The sequence below is a fragment of the Hylobates moloch genome, unplaced genomic scaffold (genome assembly GCF_009828535.3).
Source record: "Hylobates moloch isolate HMO894 unplaced genomic scaffold, HMol_V3 SCAFFOLD_16, whole genome shotgun sequence".
Taxonomy (NCBI): Eukaryota; Metazoa; Chordata; class Mammalia; order Primates; family Hylobatidae; genus Hylobates; species Hylobates moloch.
Genome location: NW_026652291.1, coordinates 14,304,515 through 14,320,771, shown reverse-complemented (window position 1 = coordinate 14,320,771; position 16,257 = coordinate 14,304,515). Strand labels below are relative to the sequence as shown.

At 48.3% G+C, this 16,257-nt stretch overlaps 1 protein-coding gene across 7 annotated transcripts in view; it reads left to right on the top strand.

Annotated features, from left to right (window-relative positions):
• The window catches only part of DGLUCY (D-glutamate cyclase), a 157,389-nt gene that overhangs the window by 126,091 nt on the left and 15,041 nt on the right, over nucleotides 1-16,257 (top strand). For 5 of the 7 annotated variants that reach the window (XM_032134610.2, XM_058429865.1, XM_032134608.2 and 2 more), the window contains exons 10-12: nucleotides 5,250-5,349; nucleotides 8,629-8,777; nucleotides 13,554-13,673. In XM_032134610.2, coding sequence (XP_031990501.1) covers nucleotides 5,250-5,349; nucleotides 8,629-8,777; nucleotides 13,554-13,673 — 369 coding nt within the window. The remainder of the gene's footprint in view (nucleotides 1-5,249; nucleotides 5,350-8,628; nucleotides 8,778-13,553; nucleotides 13,674-16,257) is intronic. The other 2 variants (XM_032134611.2, XM_058429867.1) reach the window with 1 other exon arrangement.

Below are 16,257 nucleotides of genomic sequence, written 5' to 3'. Positions count from 1 at the left end.
GGGAGCCTGCGATTTCTCTGAGTCGGGGACAGCCATGTTCTGTGTGGGTTGTAAGCGATCACTGGGGTGCAGAGACAAGGGTGGAAATGGGAGACTGGTGAGTTATGGAAGGTGGGAGAGGAGGATGGTTTGGAGTGGGGGTGCCTCATGGCACATCCCTTCAGCCCCACTTCTGATTTCAGCCGCCACTGCGGTGGATGTTCTGAGTCACACTGACCCAATTGGACCCCACCACAAGCTAGGGCCCTGCAGGGCCTCTCCAAAGCCATGTGGAATCACTGGCTGATGGCTTCAGGGCACCCTCAACCCCTAGGGACAGGACCTGAGGTGTAAGTGACCTGTCCCCTGTCTTTTGGAGACACACAGGTCCTGGTGGAACTGAGGCCCCACTCCCTAGAGCAGCAACCTTGAAGGTGCACGTTCCCTCCTTCCCAGCCTCACTCTCCCTGTTCCCTCCCACATGCTTCGTGGCACCATCTCCCAAGAGACCATCTGCACCCAAGTCTCAAGTTCTGGTTTCAAAGAAACCCAGAGACAAAAAGTACAGATACAGAGGGCAGGGGGTATTGTGAGAAGTAGCCAGATGCTGTATCTATTTTGCAGGTACAGTCAACATGATTTCCAGATGGATTGGATGTGGGTGTGAGGAGAAGGATCAGGGCTTGCTCTAAGGTTTTCGGCCTGGTAACTGAAAGGATGGAGTTGCCGTGAACTGAGATGGGGAAGACTGGCAGGTTTAGGGGTAAATCAAGAGTCCAGGTGTGACATTTGCGCCCTGATGGAGGGATTGTAAAATGGTGCAGATGCTATGAAAAACAGATGGCAGTGGCTCAAACAATTAAAAATAGCATATACCATATGGTCTAGCAATTCCACTTCCAGGCATATACCCCCAAAAAAGAAAAGCAGGGACTTAAGAGGTATTTGTTCCCTAATGCCCATAGCACTTTATTTGCGATAGTCAAGAGGTGGAACCAAACCAAGTGCCCATCGATGGATGAATAGATAAACAAAATGTGGTATATAATTATTACTCAGCCTTAAAAAGGCAGGAAATTCCGACACATGCTACAACATGGATGACCCTCGAGGACATTCTTGAGAAGTGGATTAAGCCAGTCATATTGTATGACTCCACTCATATGACGTGCCTAAGAGTAGGCAAACTCAGGGCAGAAAGTAGAATGGTGGTTGCCAGTGGCTGGGAGGAGAGGGGAATGGGGAGTTGTTTATAGGTACAGGGGTTCAGTTTGGGATGATGAGAAAGTTCTAGAGATGAATGGGGGCGATGGTTGCACAACAATGTGAAATACTTTATGCTACTGAACTATACACTTAAAAATGGCTAAAACAGGCTGAGCACAATGACTCATGCCTGTAATCCCAGCACTTTGGGAGACCGAGACAGGCGGGTCGCTTGAGGTCAGGAGTTCAAGACCAGTTTGTCCAAAACCCCGTTTCTACCAGGACCTGTTTGTCTCATAACAAAACCCCATTTCTACTAAAAATACAAAAATTAGCCAGGCGTGGTGGCTGGTGCACGCCTGTAATCCCGGCTACCTGGAAGGCTGAGACACAAGAATCACCTGAACTCGGGAAGTGGAGGTTGCAGTTAGCCAAGATTGCACCAATGCACTCCAGCCTGGGTGACAGAGTAAAACTGCGTCTCAAAATAAATAAATAAAAAGGCTAAAACGGTAAATTTTGTGTTGCATGTATTTTACCATAATTTTTAAAAGAATGCAGGTTTGACCCTGTTAGGTATGAGGTGTCTATTGGACACACTGTGGGGAAGTCAAGGAGGCAGTTAGTGATCTATAAAGAGTTCAGGAGAGCAGCGTGGGCAAGGAGAAATTGGGAGGCTGTTGGTGTGTTGGTGGGCTCTCAAGTCAAGATACTGGGTGAGATCGCCGTGAGAATAAATGGAGGCAGAGCGAAGGACCCAGGATTGCGTCCTCGGTCTCCTTGTGTTAAGAGGATGAGGAGAAGGGTGGAGCAATGAGTGAGGGAGACCAGAAGGAGCGGCGCTGAGGCCAGAGGAAAGGCAAGGGGCCATGTTTCCGTAGAGCAGAGAAAGGCCTCGGGAGGAAGGGCTGGCGACAGCGTAGAGCACCGCTCACAGGCCAACCTCATTTCCATCTGACAACGGTGTTGCTGGGTATTTTCAGCTGCCCCCTTCGCAGAAGTCGCTGCGTCATCTCTGCTCACCTGATAGCCTGGCTTGGAGACGCCTGCCAGACTCCACTCAGAGCTGGGTCTTGTCTCTTGTCCTCATGGGAGCTCAGAGGGTGGAATTTGCTATATTGGATCTTACAGAACTTCTGTTACATTTGGATAAAGAAAGTAAAAGCAATTTGGCCTTTTAATGAAAATTATTTCAGCTCCCTTTTTAATAACCAAAGCCTAGGAAAAGTTTTAAAGAGGCTGGGTACAGTGGCTCAACCCTGTAATCCCAGCACTTTGGAAGGCCGAGGCAGGCAGATCACCTGAGCTCAGGAGTTTGAGACCAGCCTGGCCAACATGGTGAAACCCCGTCTCTACCAAAAAATACAAAAATTAGCTGCGTGTGGTGGCGCGCGTCTGTAGTCCTAGCTACTGGGGAGGCTGCGGCAGGAGAACCGCTTGAACCTGGGAAGTGGAGGTTGCAGTGAGCTGAAATTGTACCGCTGCACTCCAGCCTGGGCGACAGAGTGATATTCTATCTTAGAAAAAAAAAGAGTTTTAAAGATGATTAGACATTGTCATTTCTTTCCTGTCTTGAGCATAGACGGAACATAGCTCTTTCTTCATAGCTCAGAAGTGGGAACCTCATCTTGCCCAGACCTTCGTTTTTGGGGATTCTCCTGTGTCCTTTCTCGTGTGTTCCCCACTTTGGGATGCATTATGTTCCCTGCCCTCCTGGACTCCCTGGTACTTCTTCTTACTAGCATCCTATATCCTTGATCCAATTTTGAGGCAGTAAGAAAGGAACATCCTTTACTTAGCACTGACTGTGTGCACGACGGCCAGCCAGGTACTTAGCACACAGGATGTCATTGCCCTGTCGCGGTAGTCCTGGGAGGTGGGTGTTACCCCATTTTGCAGAGGAGATAACTAATGGCTTACATAGCTTGCCCAAGGTCACATAGCAAGGGAATGGTGTGACATTCCCACCGAGGGCTGTGTGGCTCTAAGTTCAGCCCCCTTTCCAGATTGGCAGGCTGCCCCTCGCAGCACAGGGAAGGGCTGGGTCATTCCCCTTTGTTGTGACTGTCCCCCAACCCCAAATTGCCAGCTTATGGCTTCACATGTAGAATGTGTTCCGTGAGCATCACGATGACTAACAGCTACTTGCCTTCCCCACTTAGATGTGGGCTGAGGTTAGGGAGAGGGATGGGGAAGGAGCCACAGTGAGGGATTCTTTTTTTTTTTTTTTGAGACAGAGTTTCACCCTGTCGCCAGGCTGGAGTGCAGTGGCGCGATCTTGGCTCACTGCAACCTCCGACTCCTGGGTCCAAGTGATTCTCCTGCCTCAGCCTCCCGAGTAGCTGGGATTACAGGCGCCCGCCACCACGCCCAGTTAATTTTTGTATTTTTAGTAGAGACAGGGTTTCACCACATTGGCCAGGATGATCTCAATCTCCTGACCTCGTGATCTGCCCGCCTCAGACTCCCAGAGTGCTGAGATTACAGGCGAGAGCCACCGTGCCTGGCCAGTGAGGGATTCTTTAAGATTTCTGACAATGATTCTTGTTCCTCACCCCAAATTGCCCCATTGACCCACTGGGGTGGCAGTGGCAGCTCCAAAGAGCTCAGGGGCAGCGGCATGGCAGAGTAGCTGGGGGTGGGAGCCGCTGTCTAGAAGCTGCATTTACAGTACAAGCATGCAGTTTGAACATGGGTGCAGTGCCTCCTTGGGCTGGCTCTACATGAGTGGTGTGAGGAGCTGATGATGGAGATTGAGGAGCTGGCTGAAGCTCCTCCAAGGCTACCTTGGCAGCCATCCTGGGCTACAGAGCAGTCTGGGAGCTCCTGCAGGACCAGCTAGACCATAACAGTGGGTCCAAGACACCCTGTTCCTGGCTCCCTGCCGTCTTAAGCTCTGTGTGGAGACTTTGTCTTTGGCCAGTGACTATGCTGGGATTCTACCCCAACCTGCTGTGAGATAGATCGATTAATGAAAACCAAGTTCATTTTATCTTATTTTGGGATTTTTGTGTATTCCCCACATATTCTACAGCAATATGTGTTCTTTTTGTCATTAGAAAAGGTCCTGTTTTTAAGAGTCAAATTCAGTTTGATTCACTTTTGGAAATCACTCCAATATAAGTATCCCAAGGCACAGACTCTGGGAATTTCCTTCAGTAGTTCTTGACCTTCCCTGAAGGTATGCAGGGAGGTAGGGAGTGAGTGAGAATTCGGGGTGAGAATTGGAGCCATGAAACTGACATATATACATGGCCTTGCCCAAGTTGTTTGGCGTCTTTGACCTTCAGTTTTCCTCATCTTTAAAATGGGGATAATGATGGTTTTTTGGTTTTTTTTTTTTTTTTTTTTTTTGAGATGGGGTCTCACTCTGTTGCCCAGGCCTGAGTGCAGTGGCGTGATCTCGGCTCACTGCAACCTCTGCCTCCCAGGTTCAAGTGGTTCTCCTGCCTCAGCCTCCCAAGTAGCTGGGAGTATAGGCGCGTGCCACCACACCAGGCTAATTTTTTGTATTTTTAGTGGAGACAGGGTTTCACCATGTTAGCTGGGATGGTCTCAATCTCCTGACCTCGTGATCTGCCCACCTTGGCCTCCCAAAGTGCTGGAATTACAGGCATGAGGCACCCGTGCCCAGCCCATGATGGTTTTTATCACATGGAATTGTTGTAAAAATTAAATCAGAGTGTTCACATTGAGTGTTTAGCAGAGGGCTGGCGCACTGTCACTGAGGGCACATAAATGTATGCTCAGCCCTCATGATGGCAGTGGGCCAGAACAGGCCGCTGTTCCCATGGTATTATGGGCATCTTAGGTGCAGCATATTTGTTAGGCTGCATTAGCCCGATTCCGCCCTCCACCCCCGTCAACCCTAGAGTTTACCCAGGACCAAAAGTAAACTTAAATATCCTCTGTGTCATGGCCTCAGCTTACCTAACATGCTCTACAGATAGATGTTGTTCAATAATAGTAATGATACCCTTCAAAGAAGCTTTTGAAAAGCCAATGTGAATTTCCCAAATCCAACACTAGAGCTGATGTGTGCCCCGCTTACCTTTATTTTCAAGGTGTTCTGAAGGCGCAGATTCCGATATTAACTTACCAAGGTGGATCAGTGGAAGCTGCTCAGGCATTCCTATGCAAAGATGGGGACCCGCAGACACCTAGGTACGTATGTCACATCCCAGTTTAAGTGGCGGATGGTGGAAACGCCTATATGCTCTTCACTTAGCCAACAAAGTGTCTGCACACCCAAGCCCTTCAGAGGGAACGAAGCCATGAGCCAAGGAAGATGGGTTCTCATGGACCAGACTAACAAATGAGGCTGGGGGGTTTCAAGGTGTCCTGGGGGCCTCACAGAGCATCTCCAGAAGTAACAGGTCCCTGGGCAGCAGAGAGAGACAGCATATCTTCCTAATAGAGGGGAGACATAGCACTAAAAAAAAAAAAAGACTCTCAATCTCAAACTATGGGTCATGACATGTTAGAGAATAGTGAAATCATTTCAGTTAGGGTATCCAGCACCTTTGGAAAATGAAATAGAAATACAGCATCGTTGTATATCTTGTATAGTAATGGTAAGTACTCCCTCATAAGACTGTGTACATGCAAGTGTGTGTATTTCTTACTGCGTGTTATGGTCAAACTTTTTTTTTTTAGGGGTGGGGATGGAGTCTTTTTCTGTCGCCCAGGCTGGAGTACAGTGGTGCGATCTCTGCTCACTACAACCTCCGCCTCCCAGGTGCCAGTGATTCTCTTGCCTCAGCCTCCCAAGTAGCTGGGATTACAGGCACGCACCATCACGCCTGGCTAATTTTTCTATTTTTAGTAGAGATGGGGTTTCACCATGTTGGCCAGGCTGGTCTGGAACTCCTGACCTCAAGTGATCCACCCACCTCAGCCTCCCAAAGTGCCAGGATTACAGGCATGAGCCACCGCGCCTGGCCACTGATTTTTGTATTTTTAGTAGGGACAGGGTTTCGCCCTGTTGGCCAGGCTGGTCTTGAACTCCTGACCTCAGGTGATCCACCCGTCTCAACCTCCCAAAGTGCTGGGATTACAGGTGTGAGCCACAGCACCTGGCCTCTCTGAACTATTTTTAAGCTTACACTTCATTGGTGTAAAAGTACACTCACGTTGCTGTGCAGACATCATCACCATCCGTCTTCAGAACTCTTTTCATCTTGCTAAACTGAAAGTCTGTGCTCCATTCAAAGATAATTCTCCATCTCCTCCTCAACCCAGCTCTGGCAACCACAATTCTACTTTCTGTCTTTATGAGTTTGACTATTCAAGGCACCTTGTGTAAGTGGAATCATCCAATATTTGTCCTTTTGTGACTGCTTATTTCTCTTAGCATAATGTCCTCAATGTTCATTCATGTCACAGCATGTGCCAGAACGTCCTGCCTTTTTAAGGCTGAATAACATTCCCTTGTGTGTATAGACCACATTGTGTTTTTGCATTCATCCGTCAGTGGGCACTGGGTTTGCTTCCTGCTCTTGGCTATGCTGAATACTGCTGCTATGAGCATGGGTGGACAAATATCTCCTTGAGTCTTTCACTTCTCCTGGACATACACATGGAAGTGAAATTGCTGGATCATATGGTATGTTCTATTTTTAATTTTTTGAGGAATGGCCATACTATTTTTTATAGCAGAGTTGAGATTTTTGAAGAACACTGTCTTGGAAGGATTGAGAGAGATGTAAAAGTACAATATGCATATTCTTTTTTTTGAGACAGAATCTTGTTCTGTCGCCCGGTCTATAGTGCAGTGGCACAATCTTGGCTCACTGCAGCCTCTGCCTCCCGGGTTTAAGTGATTCTCATGCCTCAGCCTCCCAAGAAGCTGGGATTACAGGCACCCATCACCATACCTGGCTAATTTTTTGTATTTTTAGTACAGACTGGGTTTCACCATGTTGACCAGCCTGGTCTCAAAACTCCTGGCCTCAGGTGATCCACCTGCCTCAGTCTCCTGAAGTGCTGAGATTGCAGGCATGAGCCACTGTGCCCAGCCTTTTTTTTTTTTTTTTTTTTTTATCTTGAGACAGGGTCTCACTCTGTCAGCCAGGCTGGAGTGCAGTGGTGTGATCTTGGCTCACTGCAACCTCTGCCTCCTGGGCTCAGGCGATTCTCCCACCTCGGCCTCCCAAGGATAGCTGGGACTATAGGCACTCACCACCACACCTGGCTAATTTCTGTATTTTTAGTAGAGATGAGGTTTCACCATGTTGCCCAGGCTGGTCTCAAACTCCTGAGCTCAAGTGATCTGCCTACCTCGGCCTCCCAAAGAGCTGGGATTACAGGTATGAGCCACTGCGCCCAGCCTGCATGTTCTTAAATTGGATTGTCAAAACAGTAGTCCTGCTAGTAATAATAGCAACAATAATCACTGTAACCAACACTGACTGAGCACTGAGTAGGTTCAGGGCTTCATGACAAGCGCCTCCTGTGCATTTTCTCATTTTTCCCTTTGAACACTGTGTGAGGTACACACTGTGGTCATGTCACCTTACAGATGCAGAAAATGAAGGTTAGGGAGGCTAAGCAATTTGCCCAAGGCCCATGGCAGGAGGACCTGGAATCAGAACCCAGATGATCTGCTGCCACAGCCCACATTCTGACCGCTATGCCATCTGTGCCCCTTATTTCTCTGTTTCTGTCTAAAGAAGTTTGTCTTTGTGTTAGACTCATTCCTTTTGTATTTTGAGCCCTTTTCCTTCTGTTTTGTGTCTGTAAACTGAACAAGATCCTGGAAGGGGCCAGCAGCAGGCCAATAGCAGCCAATACTCTCAGCCTCTCGGCCTGGCTGTCCCTGCTGGACGAAGGGGATCTGGGTGGGCACCAGCAATGTTCCCATCCCCCATAGCAACCCTGACCATTGGCCTCCTGCTTTTATAGCCTCTGACCCTACTAAAGAAATTGCTGAGGATTCCAATGCTGGATTTTGTGTGTGTGTGTGTGTGTGTGAGATGGAGTCTTACTCTGTCGCCCAGCCTGGAGTGCAGTGGTGTGATCTCAGCTCACTGCAACCTCCGCCTCCTGGGTTCAAATGATTCTCTTGCATCAGCCTCCCGAGTAGCTGGGACTACAAGCACCCACCACCACGCCCAGCTAATTTTTTAGTAGAGATGAGGTTTCACCATGTTGGCCAGGCTGTTCTCGAACTCCTGACCTCAAGTGATCCACCTGCTTCGGCCTCCCAAAGTGCTGAGATTATAGGCATGAACCACCGTGCCCAGCCCCAATGCTATATCTTAAACTGATTTAATAGACTAGCCTCCAGCACAGGTCCTGGCCCAGGGTAGATGTGCCACCAAGTTCTGCAGGAATGAAGGAATCAAAGAAAGAGAGAGGCGTCTTTCACACAAACACAAGAAGGCATGACCCAGCAAGCAGCCACCTCTCCATAAGGACCCTCTGACCTTTGCTTCCCAGCAGATTTGACCACCTGGTGGCCATAGAGCGTGCCGGAAGGGCTGCTGATGGCAATTACTACAATGCAAGGAAGATGAACATCAAGCACTTGGTTGACCCCATTGACGATCTTTTTCTTGCTGCAAAGAAGATTCCTGGAATCTCATCAACTGGTAAGTATGGAGTACTGGGGATGCACCAAGAACGTGGACCCATGAAGTGTCTTTTGTTGTTGTTCTTGTTGTTGTTGTTATTATGGAGTCTTGCTTTGTCACCCAGGCTGGAGTGCAGTGGCATGATCTTGGCTCACTGCAACCTCTGCCTCCTGGGTTCGAGTGATTCTCCTGCCTCAGCCTCCCAAGTAGCTGGAATTACAGGCACGCACCACCACGCCTGGCTAATTTTTGTATGTTTGGTAGAGGTGAGGTTTCACCATGTTGGCCAGGCTGGTCTCAAACTCCTGACCTCAAGTGATCTACCCGCCTCGGCCTCCCAAAGTGCTGGGATTACAGGCGTGAGCCACCATGCTCAGCCTAAGTGTCTTTTTATTGACTATTGAACACATGACCAGAAAGAGTTATGTGGGGACCATCATTTTCCACTACAAAGATGGTCTTTGTTCATTATGGTTGGTATAGACACTAATGACACCGCCATTTAGAAATCCAACATCCCCACAAGCAAGGGAGGAAAAGCATATTCTATTTGCCTGACTCTAAAGTAATAAAACTAATATTAAAGTAATATCAATAGTAAAACTGAGGCATGGCATATTATTCTGGTCATATAGGACAGAATGTACCATATATTATTTTATGAAGCATGTTAATTTAAAAATTATCTAATATATGATTAGTATTTCAGTTTTTTTTTTTTTTTTGAGACAGAGTCTCACTCTGTTGCCCAGGCTGGAGTGCAGTGGTACAATCTCAGCTCACTGCAACCTCCACCTCCTGGGCTCAAGCAATCCTCCCATCTCAGCCTCCCGAGTAGCTGGGACTACAGGGTGTGCTACCATGCTTGGGTAATGTCACGTGCGTCCGTGTGAAGAGAGTCCACAAACAGGCTTTATGTGAGCCACAAGGCTGTTTGTTTCACCTGGGTGCAGGCGGGCTGAGTCTGAAAAAGGAGTCAGCGAAGGGTGGTGGGATTATCATTAGTTCTTATAGGTTTGGGATAGGTGGTGGAGTTAGGAGCAATTTTTTGCGGGCAGGGGGTGGATCTCACAAAGTACATTCTCAAGGGTGGGGAGAATATTACAAAGTACCTTCTTAAGGGCAGGGGAGGATATTACAAAGTACCTTCTCAAGGGTGAGGAGGGTGTATCGTACAAAGTACATTCACAAGGGCAGGGGAATATCACAAAGTACATTATCGCAAGGGGCGGGGAGGGTGTATTGTCACAAAGTCAATTGATCAGTTAGGGTAGGGCAGGAACAAATCACAATGGTGGAATGTCATCAATTAAGGCAGGAACTGGCATTTTCACTTCTTTTGTGGATCTTCAGTTGTTTCAGGCCATCTGGATGTGTATGTGCAGGTCACAGGGGATATGATGGCTTAGCTTAGGCTCAGAGGCCTGACAGGTAACTTTTTTTTTGAGACGGAGTCTCGCTCTATTGCCAGGCTCGAGTGCAGTGGCACAATCTCGGCTCACTGCAACCTCCGCCTCCCAGGTTTAAGCAATTCCCCTGCCTCAGCTTCCCGAGTAGCTGGGACTATAGGCACATGCCACCACGCCCAGCTAATTTTTGTATTTTCAGTAGACGTGGGGTTTCACTATGTTGGCCAGGATGGTCTTGATTTCTTGACCTCGTGATCTGCCTGCCTTGGCCTTCCAAAGTGGTGAGCCACCGTGCCCGTGCCCGGCCGCTTGGCTAACTTCTAAACATTTTTTTGGTAGAGATGAGGTCTCACTATATTGCTCAGCCTGGTCGCGAACTCCTGAGCTCAAGCTATCTTCCCACCTCAGCCTCCCAAAGTGTTTCAATTACAGGCATGAGCCACTGAGCCTGGCCTTCAATCGTTAATAATATAATAATTTGGGCTGGGTGCAGTGGCTCACACCTGTAATTCCAGCACTTTGGGAGGCCGAGGCAGGTGGATCACTTGAGCTCAGGAGTTCTAGACCAGCCTGGCCAACATGGCAAAACCCCGTCTCTATTAAATATATAAAAAAATTAACCAGGCATGGTGGTGGGCACCTGTAATTCCAGCTCCTCAGGAGGCTGAGGCAGGAGAATTGCTTGAACTCAGGAGGTGGAAGTTACAGTGAGCCGAGATTGCGCCACTGCACTCCAGCCTGGGTGACAAGAGCAAGACTCTGTCTCAATAATAATAATAATAATAATAATAATAATAATAATAATGTGATAATTTGTGTTTGCACAAAACTTCGTACTTTTCCAAGAGGCTTCACATTCATTGTAGTGTTTAAGCGTCTGTGAAAACCCTGTGAGGCAGGTAGGGTGAGTCCCAGGAGGTTTTCCCAGATCGCCCAGCTAATTAGTGTTGCTGGTAGCATTAGGAGTAGACTGCAGACTCCTGGGGCCCCAGCCCTTTATCAGGGAATCGTGCCTTTATGAATTGCCGAAAGGCTTAGTGTAAGCCCCAAGAACCTTTCTTCCCTCTGGGTGGGTCTCAGGCCCTGGGGTAATGAAGGCTCGTTTGTCATTCCATGTTTCCGAGTGTTTCCCAGACTCATTAGTCTCCTTTGGCTTTTGAGGTTTTGATGAGACAGTGAGAGCCTTCTGGGCTGATTAGAATGTTTCTGCAAATCACCCTGGCCTTTCCCAGAAGAGGCTGTGGATGTGGTGCACACAGTGCGGTTGGCTTCCAGCTTCCTGTCCCTCCGGCTGGGCAGGCAGAGGACCTCAGCCTGTGGGGGAGGGGTTCTCAGAGTGGAGAAGAAAGAGATCTCTGTGGCTACAGGGGCTAACAGGGTCTGAGGGAACTGCTAGAGCAATCCCATCCTCCCACGCCCGCAATGGTACCCCCATCTGTGCTGTTGACGACCCTGAGATCCCAGAGGAGGCGGGTGGAACTGGCCGTTCATGGCTTCGAACTGCCCCCTTTGTAGACCCTTGGGCCCTTCTCGCAGCCTCAGGAGTCCAGTCTCCTCCTGTGGCCCTCCCCAGACCCTCCTGCCCAGCAAGGCTACCTCCTCAATTTTCCTTTTTCTCTTCCTCTCCCTCAAAACCCTTATTCCTCAGGTTCCATGGGCAACTGCCATGTCATGGCCATAGTGCTCAATTGAGAATCAAGTCACCTGGGTTTAAGTCTCCACCTTCCACTGACTGCCCAGGTACTGCCCCCATCAGGGACTGCCAGCTCTATACAGTGAGGATCACTATACCCATGACAGGATGGACGTGAAGCCCAAACGAGATGGAATTCATAAGATGCTAAAAAGAGACAGCTATAGACAAGATACCAGTGTTAGATGGTAGGTGTTATTCCCCTCATTCAGTGGGCTGTCATAGATCTAGAGAACTGTTATGAGAAAAACCATCAGGATATAAATCTAAGGTGTTTGGTCCTTCACAATTGTGTCATTCTTTTGGCCAAATCCAATCCCTTATGCTTGAGATGGATCAGCTCTAGATCCCACAATGAACACTAGCCTCTGACAGAATTCTTCCACATCTTCCAAGCCTTTATAGAAGCAGACACAAAAACAATGATGTACCTGTTCCATAGACTTGGAGAGTCCAGCCCTCTGGCCTTGAGACACTCAGACAGGTGCATTGCATGAAAGGTTATTGAGACAGCTGTAACTGTCTTCTAGAGGTAGATTCAGCTGAACATCTAGTTTACAGTATCCTCCAGAAATACCTGGACACAGGAGCTGTGTCCCCCAGATCTACAGCACCACCTCAAAGGGTACATGCTTCAGGGCTTGCTAGGTTTTGTTTTTTTGTTTTTGTTTTTGTTTTTGTTTTGAGATGGAGTCTCGCTCTGTTGCCCAGGCTGGAGTGCAATGGTGTGATCTCGGCTCCCTACAACCTCTGCCTCCCAGTTTCAAGCAATTCTCCTGACTCAGCCTCCACAGTAGCTGGGACTACAGGCATGCGCCACTGTGCCTGGGTAATTTTTGCATTTTTAGTAGAGGCGAGGTTTTGCCATATTGGCCAGACTGGTCTCGAACTCCTGATCTCAAGTGATCTGCCTGCCTCAGCCTCCCAAAGTGCTGGGATTACAGGCATGAGCCACTGCCCCCAGACTAGATTTTTAAATCTTATCCATACAAGGGTAGAGGTACCTGCTAGTTATTTTTAGCCAATCCCCCTATCTTGAACACCGTTCATTTCACCAATGAATTAAATCATTTCTAATACGTATTTATTCTAGCATTCATTTATTATGCTAATTAACACATTCTCTGATGCGGACTATCAGATGAGCCTCAAGATTGTAGGCTCTTTCCAATGCTTACTAACCACACTTGGAGTGTGTATTCCTGATTAGGATATTTCAGATGTTAACCAGGTACCCCTCTGGTATAGATTAAAATGAACTAAAACACATACATTTCACATTCTTTCAGCAGAAGCCTTTAAAGTAAGTTCTAGAACTGACTTTGCATCAGATCCCCCGGGGGCTCAGTGAGCGGGAGCCACTGGAAGGGAGGCCCTGAGTGTCACCATGCCCACATCTCCCGTGGACCTGGCACCAAGACCATAGAACATGCTCCATCTTGGCTGGAGAACGTGACCCAAAAGGGGACATGCCCACACTGTGTTGTGTTCCAAACATGGACTCATTTTTAACTAAAGAAATTTCTAGAAGGCCTAAGGGGAAGTACCACAACTCCTGGTTGTCTGAAAATATATCCAGAGCCAACCTCTTTGCTCTCCCAAAGGCAACAAGCACATGTAGGGCTGCCTTGCTTCAGGCCTCTCCCGTTTTGCCCTGGTCCCGTGCACTGACTCAGCTCCCCTTCCCTTCAGGAGTCGGTGATGGAGGCAACGAGCTTGGGATGGGTAAAGTCAAGGAGGCTGTGAGGAGGCACATACGGCACGGGGATATCATCGCCTGCGACGTGGAGGCTGACTTTGCAGTCATTGCTGGTGAGCACTCGGATGGCCGCCCAGTCTGGCCGGCTACCCAGGGTGAGGGACCTGGCTTGGAGCCTGACCAGGCCAGAAGCTCTTCTTCTCTGCGCGTAGTGCAGAGGGCATCAGGGCAGGGAGGGGAGGTGGTGCTCAGCCTCTGACCTTTCATTCAGTCATTCAACAAACATTTACGGAGTGCCAGGCAGTGTTCTGAGCACTGGGGTTATAGCTGCAGTGACCCTGCTCCACAGAACTCCCATTCTAGGACTGGGAGATAGAGAATGAGCCCTGACAAACACATCAGATGATTCTAAAGAGTAATAAGAGCTTTGGGGGTGATAGTACAGGTAGCTGAGAGAGGGTGATGGGAGGGCCACTTCAGATCAGTGGTCAGGAAGGCTTTTCTGAAGAGAGTGCTCTGTGCTTTTATCTGCATGGACAGTAAGAAAGCTATCTGGTAAGTGTTTGGAGGATGCAAGAAGCTTTCCACCTTTCCTTTCACCTACTTCTGTCTTGGTCTGCCCTGCGCCTCCCCACGGTTGCTCCTCTCCCGCAGCACCCACCTTTCCTGTGTCCAGGTCCATCTAGGTGTGGCCTCCTCCTTTGACCTCACCACATATTTCAAGAAAATTGTGACATCCCTGAAAAAGGCTGTCTCCCACTTCATGATCACAGCCTGGAGAGGAATGGAACCTCACGGGAACCAGTGCCAGGGTGGGAAAACCTGATTCGTAATTGAGAAATGGCTGGAGGCTCAGTATGGGCAAGTATGAGAGTTTAAAACTCCAGGGGACCCAGTGGTCTGGGGGCCCTCATGCTCTTGTGAGTTTTGCCTCTGGGCGCTCAACCAAGTTCTCACAATGAATATTAGAAAAAAAATCCCCTCATGCTTGCATCGGGGGAGGGAAAAATGAGTCATTTTCAAGTAGGCCAGGGCATTCTGTTCTTCTTTTTTTTTTTTTTTTTTGAGAGTGCTCTGTTGCCCAGGCTGGAGTGCAGTGGTGCCATTTTGGTCACTGCAACCTCCGCCTCCCGGGTTCAAGTGATTCTCCTGCCTCAGCCTCCAGAGTAGCCGGGATTACAGGTACATGCCACCACACCTGGATAATTTTTGTACTTTTAGTAGAGACAGGGTTTCACCATATTGGCCAGGCTGGTCTCGAACTCCTGCCTTCAAGTGATCTGCCCACCTCGGCCTCCCGAAGTGCTGGGATTACAGGCCTTAAATCTACCTGGGGAAAGGGAAATACCCAGCCCCACCTTTCTTCAGCCTTCTACGTGGGAGAGGGACATACCCAATTCCAGCTCCCTCTAGCAATCTGTGCCACGTAAGGGGGAGAGGACAAAACTGAGAAGCAGTGGTGAAGTTCACAGTCCAGGGCACAGGCTTACTAAAAGGCAGAGACCTATCATAGGACTACAGAGCCCTTCCCCTCCCCGCCACGTCTTACCACCATCACTAAAGGTCCATTTGCTACAGTTCCTTTTTCTTTTCTATTTTGAGACAGAGTCTCACTCTAACACCCAGGCTGGAGTCCAGTGGCACGATCTCAGCTCACTGCAACTTCTGCCTCCCGGGTTCAAGCAATTCTTATGCCTCAGCCTCCTGAGTAGCTGGAATTACAGGTGCGCACCACCACGCCTGGCTAATTTTTGTGTTTTTGGTAGAGACGGGGTTTCGCCATGTTGACCAGGCTGGTCTCGAACTCCTGACCTCAGGTGATCCACCAACCTCAGCCTCCCAAAGTGCTGAGATTACAGGCATGAGCCACTGCGCCCAGCCCAGCTGCAGTTCCTTTTACCAAGTAAATTATGTCCACCTTTCAACAACAAAAACAATTTTCAAGAAACACCGATAAGCAAAACACAATTTGAAGAGAAGGAACAAACAGAGTCAGACATGTCAGAAATAATGGGATTATCAGACCGGGAATTCTTTTAAAAGTCTGATTAATGTGATAAAGTCTTAACTGCAAAAAGTAGGCAACATGCAAGAAGAGATGGATAATGCAAGCAGAGACATGGAAATTTTAAGAAAGAATAAGTAAGTGGTAGATCAGCCTGGGCAACATGGCAAGATACCATCTCTATAAACAATTTAAAAATTAGCCAGGTGTGGTGGTGCATACCTGTAGTCCTGGCTACTTGGGGGGCTGAGGTGGGAGGAGAACTTGAGCCCAGGAAGTTGAGGCTGCAGTGAGCTGTGATTGAGCTATTGTACTCCAGCCTGGGTGACAGAGCAAGACCCTGTCTCAGGAAAAAAAAAAAAAAAAAAAAGAGGAAGTAGATAGAGATCAATAACTCTGTAACAGAAATGCAGAATGCCTTTGATGGGCTCATTAGTAGACCGGACATGGCTGTGGAAAGAATCTCTGAGGTTCAAGATATCTCAACAAAAGCTGCCAAAATTGAAAAAAAAGCAAAGAGAAAAAGTGCTGGGTGGGGGGAACCCTACAACAGATCAGAATATCCAAGAACTGTGGGACAACTACAAAAGGTATAACCTATACTAATGGGAATACTAGGAGAAGAAAGAGAGCAATAAATAGCAGCATTTGAAGCAATAACAAATGAGAATTTCCCCCATATTAATGTCAGA